The sequence below is a fragment of the Helianthus annuus genome, chromosome 5 (assembly GCF_002127325.2).
Source record: "Helianthus annuus cultivar XRQ/B chromosome 5, HanXRQr2.0-SUNRISE, whole genome shotgun sequence".
NCBI classification, from domain to species: domain Eukaryota; kingdom Viridiplantae; phylum Streptophyta; class Magnoliopsida; order Asterales; family Asteraceae; genus Helianthus; species Helianthus annuus.
The window spans coordinates 23,254,539-23,274,946 of NC_035437.2; the positions used below are offsets into that span (position 1 = coordinate 23,254,539).

The following is a 20,408-nucleotide window of genomic DNA, read 5'->3' on the forward strand; positions in this document are numbered from 1 at the left end:
CAATTTGCATGCTTATCTCAGTGCTTCTTAGCTCGCGCTCAAAGTTTCCCCCGTTCAAACAACACAACAGGTGATATCACAGGTCTATGACTCGCATGAGTCGATGCGTGGGGTCACGCTATCAAGTCACTATGGCGCTAATTGGTTCAGTTCATATACGTTGTGAGTGTGCGACTGTTAAACGAGTAATGTGTAAAGTGAGAGAGAAACGAACCTTGCAATCTGGAGCTGAGTGTCATGATCGATTTTCGAAGTTGTTCGGTTATAGTCTGGTTTTATAAAACGTTTTAAAACCTAGTTCACTATAACCAGTGGCTCTGATACCAACTGTAACACCCCCAAAATTCCACCTGCGGAAACCCCGCGAGGCGTGTTACGCATCAGAGTTCGAGCCACCAATCACATTGAACCAATGGTAACTATTTAAATAAATCATGACATTATTTTACCAACATAAGTTGACGACATAATATTAATTCTCAAAAGTTGCGTAGCGGAAGCATGTAATAAGTTGTTTAGCAATCGTTTCATAATCACGTTTAAAATCAATGTATCACATGTAATTTAATCCAAAAAGGCTCGATCCATGACCACTCCAGCACTCCCAGATAGCAAGCTTCCCAATTCCCAATATACCTAAGGGCCTGCGAGCATGTAACACACGTATCAGACAAAGCTGGCGAGTTCACAGTTTTAGAAAACGTTTGTTACCCGTTGTATGTAAAACAGTTCAATAACCAATGCAAGTAATATTGTTAATATCTCATTTCCAAACACGGACGGCTCACGGACTGCCCTTCCCACGTACTCCTATCTAGTACTGGGCCAGACTGGGTCATTAGTTCACCTCCGTCCTCTACAGGCACGGGGTGAGGGTGCCAAACCTAAGTAGCGCTACTAACTAATACCCGATGAGGGACTTACAAAAGATGATAGGTGAGAATATTAACCAATATACCCGTTTTTACCCAAAGACTTATCCCCCCATGGGATACCCACTGACTGTCCCCAACCACTGGGACGCATGCTCGAATGTAGTGAACTCACCTTGGATTTGCTCGGTTGGACTTATTACTTGTTTAACAGAAGTGTTCAACCCAAAACCCTATGATAGTTACATCCAACAATCAGTTTGTATACATGTACAACACGTATCATTCCACATTAATTCATCAGATAGTGCACATAAATACAAGTATTGATGTTCATCGCCCCATACACTAGTCTTAACAATTAAACATGTTGTGCAATAATTCATTAGTCATGCATGGCCTAGAAAGCATAAAACCCAACAAGTGTGCGGTCCGTTTACACATGTGCGGTTCAACTGACCCGGGACCCGACAGAAAATGTACGACTCAGTAGACCTCGCGGCCCATGCTACTAAGCGAATGTGTGTGACCCACTACTGCTATACAATCCAATCACATGGGCAGACAAATAATTCGAGTGGCAGCCCATCGAAAGACAACCGACTTAACTTTGACCCAATCTCTTATGATAACCTTCGGTCCACCAATCAACACCCCTAATCCACATGTTTCATGTATATGTTTAACCTACTGTTGACCATCACCAACATACGAAGTCATCATCAAAACCATAACTAAATTATCATGCAGACATATAATATATATTCAAAGATGACACCCATGTACATGCATATCAACTAGCTTAACATAAAGTCAAACAATTACCAACACTTTATCAACAACTTGTTAACATCAAACATTATGTTCGACCTATAACTCCCTTTTCCAAAATCGCAGAACCTATAAACAGCTTAAACTCCTTTATTTTATCCAAATCAAGGGCCACAAGAGGTGCAAATAATAATCATGTACAAACCAAAAATCACAAAATCACTGGTTATCAAACGTAGTATGTTACTGACCGAGAAATGAAGAGAATCAGAAGTGTGTGCGGGTGTCGCTGCCGCAGAGTTCCGTCACCGCTAGTCTTCTTTGAATAACCTAAGTCCACCATGCCACTGTTTCGGATCCGAACCGGAAATCATTGTCACCACTGTCGTAACCCAGCTTCAATTGTCGCCACTATTTGAACCGAACCACCACTGTTGCTTCGGTTTATCGCCAAATCACTACAGTCGGAACCATCACCCATAATCGGAAAATCTTCGTAAAGCATAGAACCACCGCAGTCGCCGTCGGTGGCGACTGCTGCAACTCTCGTTCTCCTCAATCTTTCTCGATCTATCTCTCTTTCTCCGCTCTTGTCGTCTGGCACCACCATACGCCACCATCAACGGAAAGGGGGGGGGGGGTAGTCTGCTGCCGTTCGTGATCCAAAGTGAAGGGTGGGGGTTGTTTAGGGTTTGTAACAGTTTGCCATTATGCGTGTTTTACGTACCCTATTATAATATTGATGGAAGGTTCGAAAGATATGATCTTAGTTCGAAAGATGTGACCTTAGTTCGAAGGATATGAGCTTAGTTCGAAAGATATGAGTTTGGTTCGAAAGATTGTCTAGGTCGAAAGGTTGGGTCTTGGATCGAAGGATATAGAGTCGAAGGATTATTAACAAGTGTTTAACGCGTTTATTATTAACAAGTCTGTAACGCAATCCCACTAGCACAAAACCCTTTTTAAGATGTCAAGAATATGTGGATACAAACAAAAGAGTCGTGGGATAGGATAATACTAACCTCGGGAATTCGGGTTGTCACATTCAATATATTTACACTTTGATATATGTTTTTTATAGCTACCTTAAACTATTACTATACTGTACTTCATAAGCACAGAAAAAAAAATTCAACAAAAATAATATAATTTTATTTCACTATAGGTGAATCAAAATTGACTAAATCATAAAGTTAATTCGATGTTCATAACTGAATCAATCTTCCAAATCAATATATTATAGAATAAAAACCTAATTTCAAAAGAGTATGAACAAAATCTATCAAATAAGACACAAAATCAAGCCAGAATTCTATATTTACAAACACATGCAATACATGTAATCCATTTTTTATATGCATAACATACTAAATCTAAACTGTTGAAATATCTAAACACCAATTTTCACGTTTATGTATTGATTAATCGCCGAAAACAAACTTCGCATAACTTATTTGTAGTTCTAAAGACATTTTTTACACAGTAAATCAAAAAATACATACCTGTAGAAGTGATCGGAAGTGTTGCCGGAAAATTACCTTTACCAAATCTTCAACCGGCGTTTACTAGATTTCTTGAAGAATGTGAGTTTAGGTCTGCTCAATGTTAGGGTAAGTATATGTGAAATGATGGTATGATTGTGATAGACAATATAATAGTTAACTATTTCTTTTTTATTATAAAACTTGTATAAGGTTAATTTACATTTATTATTATTTTACTTTTAGTTATCCAATATTTAAAATGTTCTTACTAAAAAAATGAAATATGGTTTTTGTATAACTCCATTTATAAATGTCAATGATTTATGGTTTTTGTATAATTCAAATGTATTTAAACATATGTCTAATGAAAGTTAATATTTTTATGTTACTAGATATTAGGTTTGTTGTACAAGCATATTTAAATAAAGTCATCCGAAATTTTTATTATATGAACGGAAACTATTTTGTCTTTAAATTTAATTGTTATTTAAGGAATTTTCTAATCAAAAAAATCCTTAATTTTACATTTGAAAATTTTCCAAATTTATGTTAAGAACTTTGAAATAAGTAATAATTCAAACGAATTCTGTTAATGATATTTTTTTATAAATAATAAATAGAGGTAACCTAATTGTTAAAACTAAATTATTCAACTAACAACTATTTAAAATATAAAAATCACATATTTATATTATTAATTCAATCGATTTCTACAATACATTCTTAAAATATAGTATCCTTTATTCAATCTAACTATTTAACATATTTATATTTTTAATTCAATCTAATTTTGTAGACAATATTTTCATTCATTTTAAATTTTAATGCATTATATCCGGAATTATATTATACATTCTTAAAATAGAATATCCTTATTAACATTATAGAGCTTTACCTTACATTGCAATTATAAATACAGAAAAGCGAAATTGGTTAGATTATTTGTGTTTAGATAACAGGTACTTTACACTAACTCTGATTTTGTGCTTTTGTTTTCATGTTTATTTAGGTTTTGATGATTAAGTTGCCATTGATCTTCATACGATTCAATTTTGGATTATTATATGTTTTGTACATGATTCATCCAACTTTGTTGCACTTCCAAAATTGCATTACATAATTCTCATCAAAAGTTTTTTATGAATTTTTTTGTAGGATGCAACGTCTTGAATTTGAAATGTTTGCTAACGAAATCCTATCAAGGCTACCAACAAAGTATGTTGCTCGATTAAGATGTGTTTCTAAACAATGGCGTTATGAACTGTCGTCACATTTGTTTGCGACTATACACTATCGCCGTATGGCTAATAACCCTTATCGTAAGGTTATCATGTTTACCAACTCATCAATTGATATTCATAACTTGATTGGAGGAAAGTTAGACATTTCTTCAGGGAAGAGTATTTCCTTCCCCGTTGACACCCATCTTTCCAATCTAATCATTCTTGCTTCTCAGTATGGTATTTTACTGATGTGCATTCAGTGGCGTCCGAACGAATTGATTCTTTGGAATCCAACAACTAACAAATTTTCTAATTTGTGTGATAAGAAACCTAAAATTTTTTTTGATTTAAGAGAAGATGCAGTTGGGATTTATATGGATTCATCTAACGATCTAAAAATATTACTTCTCCAACGTCGTAAGGATGATGTTATACCGCGTGTGTATTCTCGGAACACACGTGAATGGAAAACTTTAACTTTCTTGAAAGGAGCGGATTACGCTTCAACTTTATATTGGTGGTCTTCCGGAACTTTATGCAATAATGTTTTATATTTTCCATCTCCACACTATTGGACGCCTGCTAAAAGTTATACCATTGCTTTTGATGTCGAATCTGAAACTTTTTATAAGGTTTCGATACCCCAATCTACTGATCTTTTTGGTCGCCAAACGAGTTTTCTCAACATCTGCAACACACTTCATATGTTTATTGTTGTAGAGACCCCTAAAACAATCGTGAAGCTATATAAATTTGAAGATGAAATATGGTCAGAAGTGTCGTCGTTTAGAAGCGGAAAGTTATTTTATTCAGTTGATTCATGGCGTAACAAATTAGCTGAGAACAAAGGTGACACTTGGACTGTTAACATCGACCGGGGTGGTATTATCGAGATACAAATTGGAATGAAGGACTCTCAATACTTACGAGACGCAGAGAAATTTTAGGGAATATACAATGTAGCATCGTTTGAAGAGACCGTTGTCTCACCTATTTAGTATTAATAAGTTGTTTCAGCATTAAGAATAATTATGATCTTTTGAATTTTGTTATATTGTTATTACTTTTCTATTGTATCCCGCAGAAAAAAAAATTAATTTAAATTAATACGTTTATTTGTCCTTAAAGATAGAGCGACCCGTGGGTACCACGGGTTATAACCTATTCTATATATATAATATATGAATAAAGTGTGGGACACGTGTCCCTCTATTATGCAACCATTTTAGGTTTTTGGCGGGAAAATGTGGGATGGCTATGATTCACGCACGGGATCCGAATTAGTTGACCCATTTTGTTTATTTTGACCCGGGTATATAATATACCTAAATTACGTAAATCATTCATTCTCCAAATTAAAAACCCTAAATCGTTTCATCTTCTTCCCAGCCCTGCTCTTGTCAAGTGAAGATTAATGTTCGGATTCAGCATCGGAAGTTAAAGGATAGTTTAAGAAGTTACAGATACGCAATTTGCAATTATTTAGTATCAATCTTTTTTGAAATTTATAATTACTATGTTGTTTACTTGGTTTTATCAATGAAATTTGTGATAATCCACCGACTCTGTCTGTTTTTATGTTACTAACAATTGCAAAATATTAGGTTTCGTTGTTTCATCTCTGTTATTGTTTCGATAATTCTTTTTAATTTCTTTTTGTTATCAATTTTGTTTATGTTATGATTGTTCATGTTTGCACGAAAAAACCTAAATCAATGATTCGTCTGTTTTTACTTAGATTACTAACATTGTAGGTCTTTACATTTCTTCCTCAGATTTTGCCTCATCCTTATCTGGTTTTAGCTCAAATGGTCAAATGTCAAAGTGTACAGGTTACGGTTTTCAAACTCTCTCTTGATAGAATTCTGTTATAACTATGGTATGAGCAATTATACTATTAAAATTTCTTTATTTGCAACATCCTAAAAAAATGCATACATTGTTTATAAAAAATCATTATTTAGGTAACTGTAAATATGTTTATTGTTTTTTTTTATTTATTAGTTTTGATAGCAAACCAATAGTAACAGATTAGGAAATTAAAACCGTTACCCAAATTACTTTGTCTCCCAAAAATTTTTATTTTTGCAAATGATTTATAACTTCCAAAAATATCTTCCATTTATGCCATAATTTACTCAACTTTTATTGTATAAATAAGACCAGAAGTTAAAGACTCTGACTCGACATTCGAATTGTCTTTCTTTCTCGTGCTGTGTTTTTTGAAATCTGAGGTTAAACCATTTTCCCTATTTTTAATTGTTTTATTCATTTTTATATAGATCAGAATTAGAATCAGTTACTAATATTATCTTTCTTTACCAGTGAAATGGAGAACAATCATATTACTATGTTCAGGTCACTTAATGCTCATTCCACCAATTATACCATCAAAGCTAAGATCATATCTATGTGGGATAAAAAAATGAATGGTTATGATAACCAGATCTATCGTGTTGACATGTTGTTAATGGATGAAGAGGTAAGATATTTAAAGTTTTTATATAATTATTAATATCCTTTTTTTATCAATAAATATACGTGTTCATTTTGTATGATTCGTTATATATAATTTAAATTTCAGGGTGCCTTCATTCAATGTAGCTGTTTACATAAGCTTTTCAAACGGTTCCTTAAGTTTTTGGTAGTTGATGACTGTTTATTGATTCATAAACCATCCCTAGCCAAAGATACGACCAAAATTAAGGTTACCGGAAAAGATCAGAAACTATCTTTTTATGCTTTCACGTCTGTTCTGAAAACTGATAACTGGTCTGGTCCTCGGTACTTATTTAAATTCACTGATTTTAAATCTGTGTTGAGTAAAAAAATTGAAGTGAATACACCAATAGGTAACTACTGTATACTTTTTATTTTTTAAATCTTTTAATTATGATTAGTTGTATGTATTTTTTCATTATATTTTAATATACAGATTTCATCGGTTATTTGGTTGTCTCATATCCTATTGAAGATGCAAATAGGAAGGATGGATCTAAAACAAAACGAATGACCATTACCTTGAAGGATCTCGAGTAATAATGTTATAAACAAAAATTTAATATATATGTTTTTAAGTCACTATCTGTATTGATATATTATTATGCTATAAAATAATTCAGTGACTTTTAATATTTACAGAGATCAGAAGATTAGTGTAACGTTGTGGGAAAATTATGCAATCACTTTGTCAAACTACATGAATGACAAAAATCGACCTGCTCATGTGGTTATACTTGTCCATTTTGGAACAGTTAACATATATCAAGGTATTAACCCACTTTTTTTCCCATATGGTAATCTAAAAATGTATTTTAATTATGCATATTAGTCTTTACAATGCTCAAATGATTATTTTATACATGTCATTGCAATTAAATGTGTGTTACAATCAGGTAAAGTTGGACTGACTAACATGTTTGAAGCAAGTCGTGTCTTCATAAATTCTGATATTCATGAGATCAAAGAATTCAAAGACAGGTATATCATTAATAACTTAATATTCGTTTTAAAAAAAATGATTAAAATGTTAATTAATATATTATACTTTAATAGATATCTTGAGAAGGAGTTTTCTAAATCATCTTCAAGTAAACAATCATGCTCACAAGTGATCTCGAATACAGAAGATGAGTTTCTAAATGCTGAAGATTTTGTTATGAACGGTTTTATTGCTTCTATTGACGTGGTATGTATATCAAACATATATATGCTTAACGTATCTTATATGTCATTTTTTCATACTTATCTGTTACTACAATGTTTATATACTTGATAGGAGAAAAAGGTTATCATTGTTGGTACTGTTATAGCTATTTCAAATGATAAGCCGTGGTATTATTTATCATGCAATGTTTGTAAGAAGCAAATTGAAGAGAAAACTGAGTTGGTTGAAAGAGATGATGGCAGTTTTGACGTGTTGGATGACAAGTCGTTTGAGTGTATAAACCCAGATTGTGATGCTGTTGACATTGTTCCTGTTCATCGGTATCTATACATTATTACAATTAATTTCAAAAGTAATTTTATACAATTGTTAACATTTTATCGTATAATAGATACAAGATACCTCTAAGGGTTCAGGATTCAACTGGAACCATTTCCTGTACTTTGTTTGATTATGAAGCTATTAAGCTTTTGAAAAAAACCTCGAAAGAACTGCTAGATATCTACTCGAAGGTACAAATATTTATCATTCTGATAAAGGTTTTTCATGTTTTATTACACAATTTATATATATGTTATATATCTTTCTCATTATACAGGTTGACACTTTCACCGAAGGATCGTTTCAATCACTTCCATCTGAGTTTGATGTGTTGGTGAACAAGAAGTTTGCATTCCAAATAAAAATTTCCAGTTTTAACATTACCAACCAGGTTGAAAACTATGGGATTTCAATGTTATCTTCTGATGAGGATCTACTTTCTGCTTTGGAGAAAAAATGGAAAGTTAATGAGGTTACGCTTTTCTTCCAAGCATAATAATATTTCGGTTATTGATAACTATATGTCTTTATTCATAAATTGAAACAGTTCTAATTTTTTGTAGTCTGACTTTTCTGAGTCAAATGTTCAAAGTTTGTCCGATTCAGTTGGTAATGTCAAAGGTTTAGGGAAGGTATTATACTTGTGTTGTTCTACACTTTTTTTTCCTGTATATAGATTACATTTTTATGAAACTGATGGATGTTTTTATCTATGATGTAGTTTCAGGAATCTCAATCTGTGATGGGTGACAGCGTTACGCCAGATCCTATAGATGGTAGTGATCAAGAAGCGACGAAGTTCGAGAACATTAAACGTAACCTGGAAGATGTTTATGATGTTGATGCTGTTGATAGCTCTTCTACTAAACGTCGTAACAGTCCTGGGAAAGTTGAAATAAACGATGCTGTCGGCTTGGATCTCCTCACGCCAAAAATTGAGAAATAAGGATTTTGAAGTATGGTCTTCAAATGGTGTTGCATCATTGAACGTTTTTACTATTTTTATAATTATGCTTTTTGTGAAGACAATTTTATTACTTTGACGGTTATTATTGCTTCATATTTGATAATTTTTAATTTGACGTGAGTGTTTATTACATTTTCATATCGTTTGGTAAAGTTTGTGTTTATTTTAATGAGGTTAAAAGATCTTTGATATAAGTTTATAACATGGTGCAAAATGTGAATTTACCGATACTATAATTTATATACCATGTTATGAACAATATTTCAGAAAAAAGTTGAAAAAATTTATTGTGTATTTCACGGTTATATAGCATTTATTATTCAAAATAATGGTTTCTTTTGTTTAGGTTATAATAATTAAATATATAATAATGATAAGATTTTATTCTTATTTATTTTATTCATCTAAGTCCTAAAATCTAAACCTAAGATACTTATTGTTACTTTCGTAGATTTGTAAATGATTTATAACTTATAAGAATATGTATCATTTACGTATGGAAAATTTCCCATTGAAATTTAGAGCAATATGAATATGAAATTTCCCATGAAAAAAAACAAAATATAATTCTATATTAAAACAAGATGTGATCAATTCCATAATTGATATTTAGAAGGTATCTTAAGTATGGAAATTTCCCATTTTGACATTAACAATTCCTATTTTAAAATTCTTTACTCATATATAAACACAATGAAATCACTGTTTTTGTAATTGGTTTTAGAAACACAATGGTTGAGCTTCCTTTTCATTTGATACTTTTCCAGATATTAATAAGGATCGATACGAAATCAATACATCGATTCAAATTGGTCTCTAAACAATGGCTTGATGGTTTATCATCACGTGAATTTGCTTTTAAACGTGGTTGCTATGTTGAAGATTATCTTGTAATGGTTATTGAGTTTTAGTGTTTACAACTCTAATTATGGCTTATTTTACCAATGTTCATTATTCAATAAACTCACATGTTTGACTTATTTTTTTTTTTTAGGAAATGCTCCAAGACCAAGGTTTGTTCATTTCTTCGTCTGTTTTGATGGAGTTATGGCCGCGTGAACTCATTGAACTGTATGGACTTCATGATCAACATGCAAGTGAAGAGAACGTAAACGTTATAGAGGAGATGGTGATTATTGAAAATGGTGAACGTACTATATATCAAGTATACCATAATGACAATTAGCAATTTTCCATTGTTAAAATAATATGTTTATGGTTTAATGGAAAACCTTATTATGGTTCTTACTATTATATATTTCGGGCTTATTCGAGTTATGTATATTTATTAAAATATTTTAACAAATATAATGATTTATTATATAATTATAAGATCTGAATAATTTTTGGGATCACAAATAACTTTCATTACAAACTTACGCAATCAGAATTAGTATCAACTAATTATGTACTTATATTTTGTGCTAGAATTTAGCAACAATTTGCCTAATTTATCTATCGACTTTCTATAAATGAAGGAAGTAGTGTGTATAACTTTTTGTCATCAATCATTTTCTTTATTCAATGTTTTAGTTGCATTTTCCAGTTCATTTTTAGATCTGTGTTTTTTGCTTGTCATTCTTTCCAACAAGTAAGTTTGCATCCGTTTACCGTTTCATTGTCTGGAATAATTTACTTTGAAACTAAATCCTTCTGCTTATTATTATCCGTCAGGTATGTTTACCACTCTTATTATCTTATTTGATAAACGAATATACAATTGTTTATTACATGTTGTTTTTCTAAAATCAACGTTTTTGTTAGTTTGATGCAACACGTCAACAAGATGATTAACATTCATTTATATACTTATATATAGTAGAGCTAACGGATAATAGTTTCAATTTACATCTACATGTTACATAATCATGTAGCCAAAAAACTAAAACCATTGTCTTCATAACCAATTATATGGTTACCCCCCCAAAACCCTTATCATTCACAATCCATAAGCCAACAAAATATAACACTACTACCATCCTTTCACATATTGTTCTATTTTCGATCCACACTTTTTAACTCGAGCACCTGTGTAGACGTAACAAAGTTGAAGTGTAGCATGTCACCATTCTTCAAACTGTTTGCACACATAAATTTATCCCACTTCACCATTTTGTAACGCGGTTTGCCACCATTCTCTTCTGTTTCCACTTGGAATTACCTGCAAGTTATTAATGTAAGTATATAAGTATTACTATTAACAATACAATTTCAATTCAATTATCTTATAAAGTTTGAATAACTATTAATTATTAAATAGTATGCTTACCGTAAGACCCAACTTTGCTAAGTTGTTCATTGTTATGAATGATTCATCACACACATTCTTTACGAAAGGATAAACCTCCAACTCTTTATCCCCCAAGCTTCTAAACAGCAGCCAAGTGTTTTTTAACAAATTAAGACTGTTAACAACAGCCCTCCAACCATCTGTTAACACTGGTAGATTATTCATGTGTCTAAGTCTTACAGTCCAATGTCTACCGTCTTGATGATGAACCTCTATGTTCATGTGTTGCCAATCTTTTCCCCATTTTTTGATCACAAATTGAACAGGTACCAGCTGGGTTAACAGTTACATGAAACAATAAAAAATAGGCTTATGTCAATATTACATATTACATACGATGTTTAGATCCATCAATTTAGAGATGAAAGTACACATACCAATGATAGATCTTTAGGTTCTTCCATCAGTTGAACAAATGATGATACCATCTTTTAAACTGCAATGTACTCATATATTTTAATTTTTTCTTAATTTTGATGTTTTGATTTTCAATTATAAATATATTTTAAAACAGGTAGAACATATAAAAGACAAATATTCCAAAACAAGTATCATTTTCTGACTAAAAATCATTCTTGACAATATTATGAACATTTAATAATTAAACAGTACTGAGTTATAAAGCTAATTATTTTCCTATTAAGTTATCCGACCCCTAATTGTATTTTTTGTGTTAATCTCATATGGGATTATCTAATTTTTTTCAAAATTAATAACTTATTACAGAGTCAATGTTATTTAAACATGTAAGTAATCCTATTCTTAGTCAGATAGTTTAAAATTTATAGCAACCCACTAAATCAATGATAATCAAAACATGCAATCTTTAAATACTACTGATATATGATTTCATAATGTAACTCTGTTCTAACTTCATTCGAATTAAAGTTACTTATACATTTCACACATTATTATTACTCAAATAGTAGTGAATGAGTAGTATATCGATGATAAGGATCATACCTTTTTGTTTAAAATCGTCCGAGAAGGTATGGTGCAATCCCTTTGATTATCTTCCAATTTAGAAATTCTGATTTTTGTAAGCCCTAGATGATGAAGAAGACTGTTGTTTGTGTTTTAGTTTTGTAAGAGAAATGATGTGTATATTGTAATGATGAAATTTTTTATGGGGAGTAGTTATTGATTGATGGGTTAGTAAATAAACGGCTATTTGATGATTACTTTTTTTTTATTATTTCTTATGTATGTTTTTCAATTATATAAATTGTATGTTTTTCATTTATATAATTTGTATGTTTTTCAATTATATAATTTAGGAGATGTTAAATAAGAGAAGATTAGAAAATACCCCTTTGAGTGATATCACATTAGTTCCGCAATCAATTAACAGTAAGTTTTGTTCTTACAATTATTTTTTACGTTAACGGTTAAATTAATTTGTTTCTTTTATTATATTTTTTTTATTCCCTTTTATTATTTTATAATTATTTAGGTACACTTGGAAGGACACCATTGTCGAACATTACTAATGGTAAAATTTTACATTGTAGAATTCTTCAAATAGCTTTTTTGCTTTAATATTTTTTGTATTATACTGATAAATTCTATTTTTTTAATATATTTAGTTACAGATGATTCAGTCCCTTTATATTGTAATTCAAATGGTATGTCATATTTTAATGTAACGTTTTTTTATTGAAATTTGTTTATAATATAGATTTTTTTTATTTTATATATAAACTGTTTGTTTCAACCTAAAAAATTAATAAAATGAACATTTCAGCATTACTTGCTGCTCATAGAAGAAAAATGCGGAAGATTTATCTTGATAATAGGCGAACAAAGTCAAATAAAAGAAGAAGTGCACCAAGTGGTAGAGGATCCTCTAAAATTGTTAACAAATCTCTGTTAACCGACGAAGAAAATTATAATCCTAATCTTCCTTCGTCATCTAATACTTTTCAGACAGTGCGTAACTTTACATCTTTAACAACGACAACACCCTTAAGTGGCATAACAACTGGTAAGTAATCTGATAATATTTAAAAAGAATATATCATCTCAATTATTTATATATATATGTATGAAGTAGATTTGCATTACAATCAAAATTTTGTTTTACTAACATTTAATTATGACATTCACAAGTGCTATTACTTTTAATAACCAATCAACCCATACGCCTAGCAGTTCTCAGTTTTCTATTGTTTCAAACATTGTTACACAAAACAGTAACAACATTCTTCGATCTTCTTCTACGTTGACTAAGCTTAAATCTGGTAAACAAAAGGTTTTACCTAAGAAACGTATTATCGAACCTATTCCAATGGTAGATCTTACTTCTGATGACGACAATGAAAATTTACATTCCATTGAAGACCCTTATAAAGGTGTATCCACAGGTAATAACAATGTTACTTTGATTTAAGTTAAATAATATTTTTTTAATAATTTATGAAAATCATAATTGAAAATGAATGTTATGTTTACAGATTATTTGGATCACGGTAATCAAATCCTTAGATGCGAGATGTGTCATTCATTATTATGGTCTGACGAAGGTGGTAAAGGTCGAATTACATTGGGTAAGTTAACTTATAGTTTATGTTGTGGTTATGGCAAAGTGGAGCTTCCAGATTTGAAAGAACCTACTTCAGTATACAAGGATCTATTTGGAAATTCTAATGAAAAAAGTAAGTACTTTTTAAAGAATATCCGACGATACAATTCTATGTTCTCCTTCACATCAATGGGTGGAAAGGTAGATTCGAGTATCAACAGTGGTAAGGCACCATATGTATTTCGTATTAGTGGACAGAATTTCCACACATTAGGTGGTTTGGTACCTGCACCTGGTAAAGATCCAAAGTTCTCCCAGCTTTATATTTACGATACTGATAATGAAGTTTCAAATCGGAAAAGGTTATTCAGGTAATATTACACCATAGTTTATAGTATTTTAGTATTTTCAATGTACCAATATTTTGATGTTACATACTATCACATATTTACCTTATGCGTTTCTATTTTTTCAGTGAATCTACAAATAAGTCGGATTCTCATTTAAAGCAATTAGATATTCAGCTCATAAAGTTTATAAAAGACTTCCTGGATCATAATAATGAGTTGGTTAAAAGTTATAGAATTGCAAGAAACCACTTCAATGAGAATCCTAATGAAAATTTCAAGCTTCGTCTCATTTACAAAAGAGATCTTGACGGTCGTACTTACAACTTGCCCTCAACTTCAGAAGTTGCTGCATTGATAGTTGGTGATCTACATAAAATAATTGATCATCGTGATATTGTTGTTGAGTCTCATACTGAAGGTCTTCAACGAATCAGTGAACTTCATCCATCATATCTAGCACTTCAGTATCCAATCCTTTTTCCTAATGGTGATGATGGATATAGAATAGACATTCCTCATAGGGATGGTATACGTACGTTAAAGAAAATTCGACCCAAGTGTACAATGAGAGAATTCTTTGCTTATAGAATTCAAGATCGATCATCTGCCTTTTCTATAATTTTAAAAGCTCGGAGATTGTTTCAACAATTTTTGGTAGATGCATATACCATGATTGAGAGTGAAAGGCTTAATTATATTCGTTTTCAACAGAAACATCTTAGGTCTGAAACATATTCAAATCTTCAAAACTTGAAAAACGAAGGAAAAGATGATCTATCAAATACTGGTATACGTGTTTTATTACCATCTTCTTTTACCGGCGGATCACGCTACATGCAACAAAACTATTTAGATGCTATGGCTATATGTAAATGGTTTGGATATCCCAATTTTTTTATTACCGTTACATGTAATCCGAAGTGGCCAGAGATTAAACGATACTTGAGAAATACTTCAATTAAGCCTGAAGACAGGCCAGACATTTTGTGTAGATTGTTTAAAATAAAGCTCGATTCACTTACAAAGGATCTAAAGGACAAAAAAGTATTTGGAGAATTAAGTGCAGGTATAATTATACTTTTTATATATTTTTATAATACCATAAATATTTATAATTTATTTTTCACCATTTACTAAATATCATTTTTTAATGTAGCCGTTTATACTGTGGAGTTTCAAAAACGTGGATTGCCTCATGCTCACATTTGCATTTTTTTGAAACCGGAATCCAAAATTTTGTCCGTTGATTATCTTGACAAGTTCATTTCTGCTGAGATACCTGATAAGAGAGAAGATCCAAGCCTATATGCACTTGTGACTGATTTCATGATTCATGGTCCATGTGGAAATGCAAATCCGAGTTGTCCTTGTATGGTTGATAGTAGATGTTCAAAAAACTATCCCAAAAAATTCAACCCTGAGACCACCACTGATGCTGACGGTTTCCCTGTATATAGAAGAAGAGACAATGGAAACACTGTTATAAAGTCCAACGTTCAGTTAGACAACAGAAGTGTTGTTCCTTATAGTCCGGTTCTTTTGAAAAGATACCAAGCTCACATTAATGTTGAATGGTGCAATCAAGCTGGTTCTATTAAATATTTGTTCAAGTACATTAATAAAGGCGCAGATAGAGCTTCCCTTGTAGTGTCAAACCGAGACGGTACAGAAAATGAACAAACAACAAAGGATGAGATCAAAGCGTATTATGATTGTAGGTACGTTTCAGCCTGTGAAGCTTCTTGGAGGATATTTGCAAATGAGGTTCACTTTAGGTTTCCTCCAGTTATGAGACTTCCTTTTCATCTTGAAGGTCAACAAAATGTTGTATTTGGTGCCGAGGACGATATACAAGAAGTTTTGGATAAGCCATCAGTTTCTTCTTCGATTTTTCTAAAGTGGTTTGAGATGAACAGAAACGATGAAAATGCACGGAAACTTACCTATGTTGAGTTTCCTACTAAATTCTGTTGGAAGTTAACAGATAGAGTATGGAAACCACGTAAAAGAAAGCTGTTACAGATCGGACGGATTCATTCTGTTTCCCCTGCTGTGGGTGAACCGTATTTTCTTAGAATTCTCCTAAACAAAGTCAAAGGACCCAAATCGTTTGAAGATATTAGAACTGTTGATGGTCAGGTGTTTCCAACTTTCAGGGACGCGTGTTATGCTATGGGTTTGTTAGATGATGACATGGAGTACATTGAAGCAATTAAGGAAGCAAATTTTGCGGGTGATGGTCGTTATACTCGTGCACTTTTTGTTACTTTGTTGTTGTCAAACACATTGTCAAGACCTGAATATGTATTTGAACAAACATGGAAATTATTGGGCGATGACATATTATACAATAGAAGAAGATCAACAAAAAACAAAGGTTTCTTTTCAATATATTACCCATAACATTATTCAGATAAATTTTATTCACAATCTTAATCCTTATTTTATTTTTTTATCTTTACAGAACTTGTAATGTCTGATGAGAGGTTGAAGAATCAGACATTGGTTGAAATTGAAAAGTACCTGATTCGAAATGGTTCCTCTTTGACACGATGGCCGACAATTCCTTATCCTGATTACGATTCCTTTGCTGTTGGAAACAATCGTTTGGTTGACGAAGAATTATCTTTTGATATTCCGCAGCTTCAGAGTGAGCTACATACTCTTATATCTTCATTGACTGACGAACAAATGTCCATTTATACTCAAATTATGAAAGCAGTTGAAGATGGAAAAGGAGGTGTATTTTTTGTATATGGATATGGTGGAACAGGTAAGACATTTCTCTGGAAGACTTTAGCTTTATCCGTTAGGTCTAGAGAACAGATCGTTCTAAATGTTGCTTCGAGTGGTATTGCTTCTTTGCTAATGTCAAGAGGTAGAACGGCACATTCTAGATTTCACATTCCCATAAATTTAGACGAGAGTTCGATGTGTCACATAAGGGCTGATGGTGATGTAGCCTACTTGCTTAAGCATACTAGGCTAATTATATGGGATGAAGCACCCATGGTACATAGGCATGCGTTCGAAGCTTTAGACCGAACCTTTAAAGATGTTTTGGTTGACAAAAGCAATTCTCAGTCGGATGTTTTATTTGGAGGTAAAGTAATTGTGTTTGGTGGTGATTTTAGGCAAATTCTTCCTGTTATTCCAAACGGAAGTAGGCAAGAAATTGTTAATGCTTCCTTGAGTTCATCTTACATATGGTCACACTGTAAATTACTCACCTTAACAAAAAACATGAGGTTGACTATCGGTGCTTCACAATCCACAATGGTGGAGACTGAGAAATTTGCCAAATGGCTTCTTGATATTGGGGAAGGTAAAGTTGGAGGTGACAACGATGGCGTTGCAATTGTAGAAATACCTTCTGATATACTAATTACAGATTCTTCCGATCCCATTGAAAGTTTAATTCGATTTGTGTATCCGTCGGTTTTAGAAAGATATATGGATCTAGATTATTTTTCTGAAAGAGCCATTCTGACTCCGAAAAATGAGGTCGTTCATGAAATAAATGATCGATTGTTAGAGTTGTTTCCTGGTGAACCAGTAGAGTACCTAAGTTCTGATACTATATGTGAAACTGAAAAAGGTATTGATTCCTTCCAACAAGAGTTGTATTCACCTGATGTTTTGAATGGTTTAAAGATATCTGGTTTACCAAATCATCGTCTGGTTCTAAAAGTTGGTGTTCCTATTATGCTTCTTAGGAACATTGACCAACAGAATGGATTATGTAATGGTACAAGGTTAAAAGTTACATATCTTGGAAAGAGGGTTATGGAAGGTGAAATTATATCAGGTGCTAATGTTGGAACTAGAACGTTCATTCCAAGAATTAGCATGATTCCATCCGACAAAAAAATACCTTTTGCTTTTCAAAGACGACAATTTCCTGTTGCTGTGTGTTTTGCGATGACAATCAACAAGAGTCAAGGCCAGTCTTTGTCTAAGGTTGGTCTTTATTTAAAAGAACCAGTTTTCACACATGGCCAGTTATATGTGGCATTATCTAGAGTTAAATCAAGACAAGGGGTGAAGATATTAATTCTTGATAAGGATGGGAAACCTACTAATACAACAACCAATGTTGTTTATAAAGAAGTGTTCACTCACCTTTGAAATGTATTTCATGTAAATTTGTATTTTAATGACTTTAATAAAACTTTATCTATTGTACGAGATTTTTATCTATTAGTTGTAGTATTTTATAATTTTTAAATTTGTTTATTAATTTTCCATTTTTTAATTTACTCATAGTAATTATTAATCATATGTTTCTTATCTATATGTATATAATTATCGTATAGATTTACTTATTTTTTAAATACTTCATTGAAACCCGAAAGGTATAAACGTAGCCATCAATTTGTACTCTTTTTAAAGTATTTTCATTTTATGTTGGACAAATGATACGTTTAATTTGTCTTTCATTGCAGAATATAACATTATTGTTGTAACTCATGTGTAAATTGTTAGAAATATTTTAAGTTGTTAAATTAATGTGTTTGTTGATGTAACAATCTTAAAATCACACGTTGGTAAATATATTGTAAATCATATTTCCATTGGCAAGATATAAATATTATAAATTAAACATTAAATATATAACGCATTCATCATAAAGTAAGTTTGATCCCATTTAGAAGTATAGAAAGGTCTACATCAAGATATGTTAATACATTCAAAACACCTTATAGGATGAAGATGCAAAATGAAATTTAGAGACCAGCCAACCAACAAAACTAGAAGAAACCCAAATTTTAGTTATATTGTTTAAAAATTTGAAAGGAACTACTTGACAACCTTCTTCAGAATCAGTTTGTTTTCAACTGGGCAGTAAACAAACGTGCACTTAGCTGGAGGATTGATACCATTTGGTTTTGTAAATTTCTTACGCCATTCCAAAGCCTCATAGCGAAAACCACCACCGTGTTTATCAGCACGAAAAGAAATTAACGTGTCCACTCCAGCCAAATTCTGGACGTACATCTCCATAGTCATATCAATTCTGGATGCTTCAGCAACATTTACATTAAGACGCTATGTGACAACCCAAGACTTCATGTTCTTTCCTTTATGTATCATCTATTCCGAAATCTCTGTTGGCAATGTGTTAGGTTTGGTAATGTGCATGTACTGTTCGAAATATTAGATTTTTATGTGTATGGGATTATGTTAAATTGTTAGAGGTGCTTATTATTTTATACGTCGTTGTTGCGTTATGGCTATATGTGCTTGTGCGGTTATTAGTCGAACCTAGTTAAGTATTTGTGATTTCATTTAAATGGGTTGGGTTGTTTCATTTAGGTCGCACCCTTACGTCCCTCTATTAAATGGCTTCGTTCCATCTGGGCCGCACTCTTGGGTTGTTCTGATCAATGGAGTAGCCTAGACTTTTGGAGCCCAAAACAAACCCAAGTGAACCTTTATGTCCAACCGAACTGGATATATGTTCCATACGGATCTTCCTCTTTATACGCATAACACACCCACACAAAATACAAACCCTAGTGCTCTATCCTCTCCCCCTAAACGAAGGCAGCCCCCTTCTTAGATCGAATACTCCTCCTTGTGAAACTCGGTTAGTATGATTACAATATGTTAATATGATTTGTATGTTTGGTTGTGTTCTTGTTGATGAGTTATTGATTGGTTTTAATTAGATGGAAGATAAGGTCCATTAAACATTTAGAATTTATATAATTATTGCACAAGTTTACACGTAATTGTCTGATGATCATGTGAAGTATAATGATTGATATTTGCATGTGAATGATGTGAAGCAACTAATATGTACCCATGCTAGAATTAATGATAGTGAGTGTGTTTTGGGATTCACATAATAATAGGGCCGTCAAATCAGTGATATGCATCCCACCACATTTACATATTATAGGCATTTTATTCACATGGATAGTGACTTATGATCTGAA

At 32.0% G+C, this 20,408-nt stretch overlaps 2 protein-coding genes across 2 annotated transcripts; both read left to right on the forward strand.

Annotated features, from left to right (window-relative positions):
- Positions 1 to 4,283: 4,283 nt before the first annotated feature.
- Positions 4,284 to 5,297, forward strand: LOC110942799 (putative F-box protein At3g23260). Its single transcript, XM_022184564.1, has one exon. The coding sequence runs from the start codon at positions 4,284 to 4,286 to the stop codon at positions 5,295 to 5,297; it is 1,014 nt and encodes a 337-aa protein (XP_022040256.1).
- An 8,393-nt stretch (positions 5,298 to 13,690) lies between these two features.
- On the forward strand, positions 13,691 to 18,594 carry LOC110942800. The gene is made up of 5 exons (XM_022184565.1): positions 13,691 to 13,958; positions 14,049 to 14,487; positions 14,592 to 15,532; positions 15,623 to 16,843; positions 16,931 to 18,594. Exons 1-5 carry the CDS (start codon positions 13,691 to 13,693, stop codon positions 18,592 to 18,594), a joined length of 4,533 nt encoding a protein of 1,510 aa, XP_022040257.1.
- Positions 18,595 to 20,408: the final 1,814 nt, after the last annotated feature.

Coding starts and splice junctions, on each gene's coding strand:
- LOC110942799 (XM_022184564.1), top strand. CDS start 4,284: ATGCAACGTCTTGAATTTGAAATGTTTGCTAACGAAATCCTATCAAGG.
- LOC110942800 (XM_022184565.1), top strand. CDS start 13,691: ATGACATTCACAAGTGCTATTACTTTTAATAACCAATCAACCCATACG. Junction 13,959..14,048: donor TTATAAAGGTGTATCCACAG/GTAATAACAATG, acceptor TTATGTTTACAG/ATTATTTGGATCACGGTAAT. Junction 15,533..15,622: donor ATTTGGAGAATTAAGTGCAG/GTATAATTATAC, acceptor TTTTTAATGTAG/CCGTTTATACTGTGGAGTTT.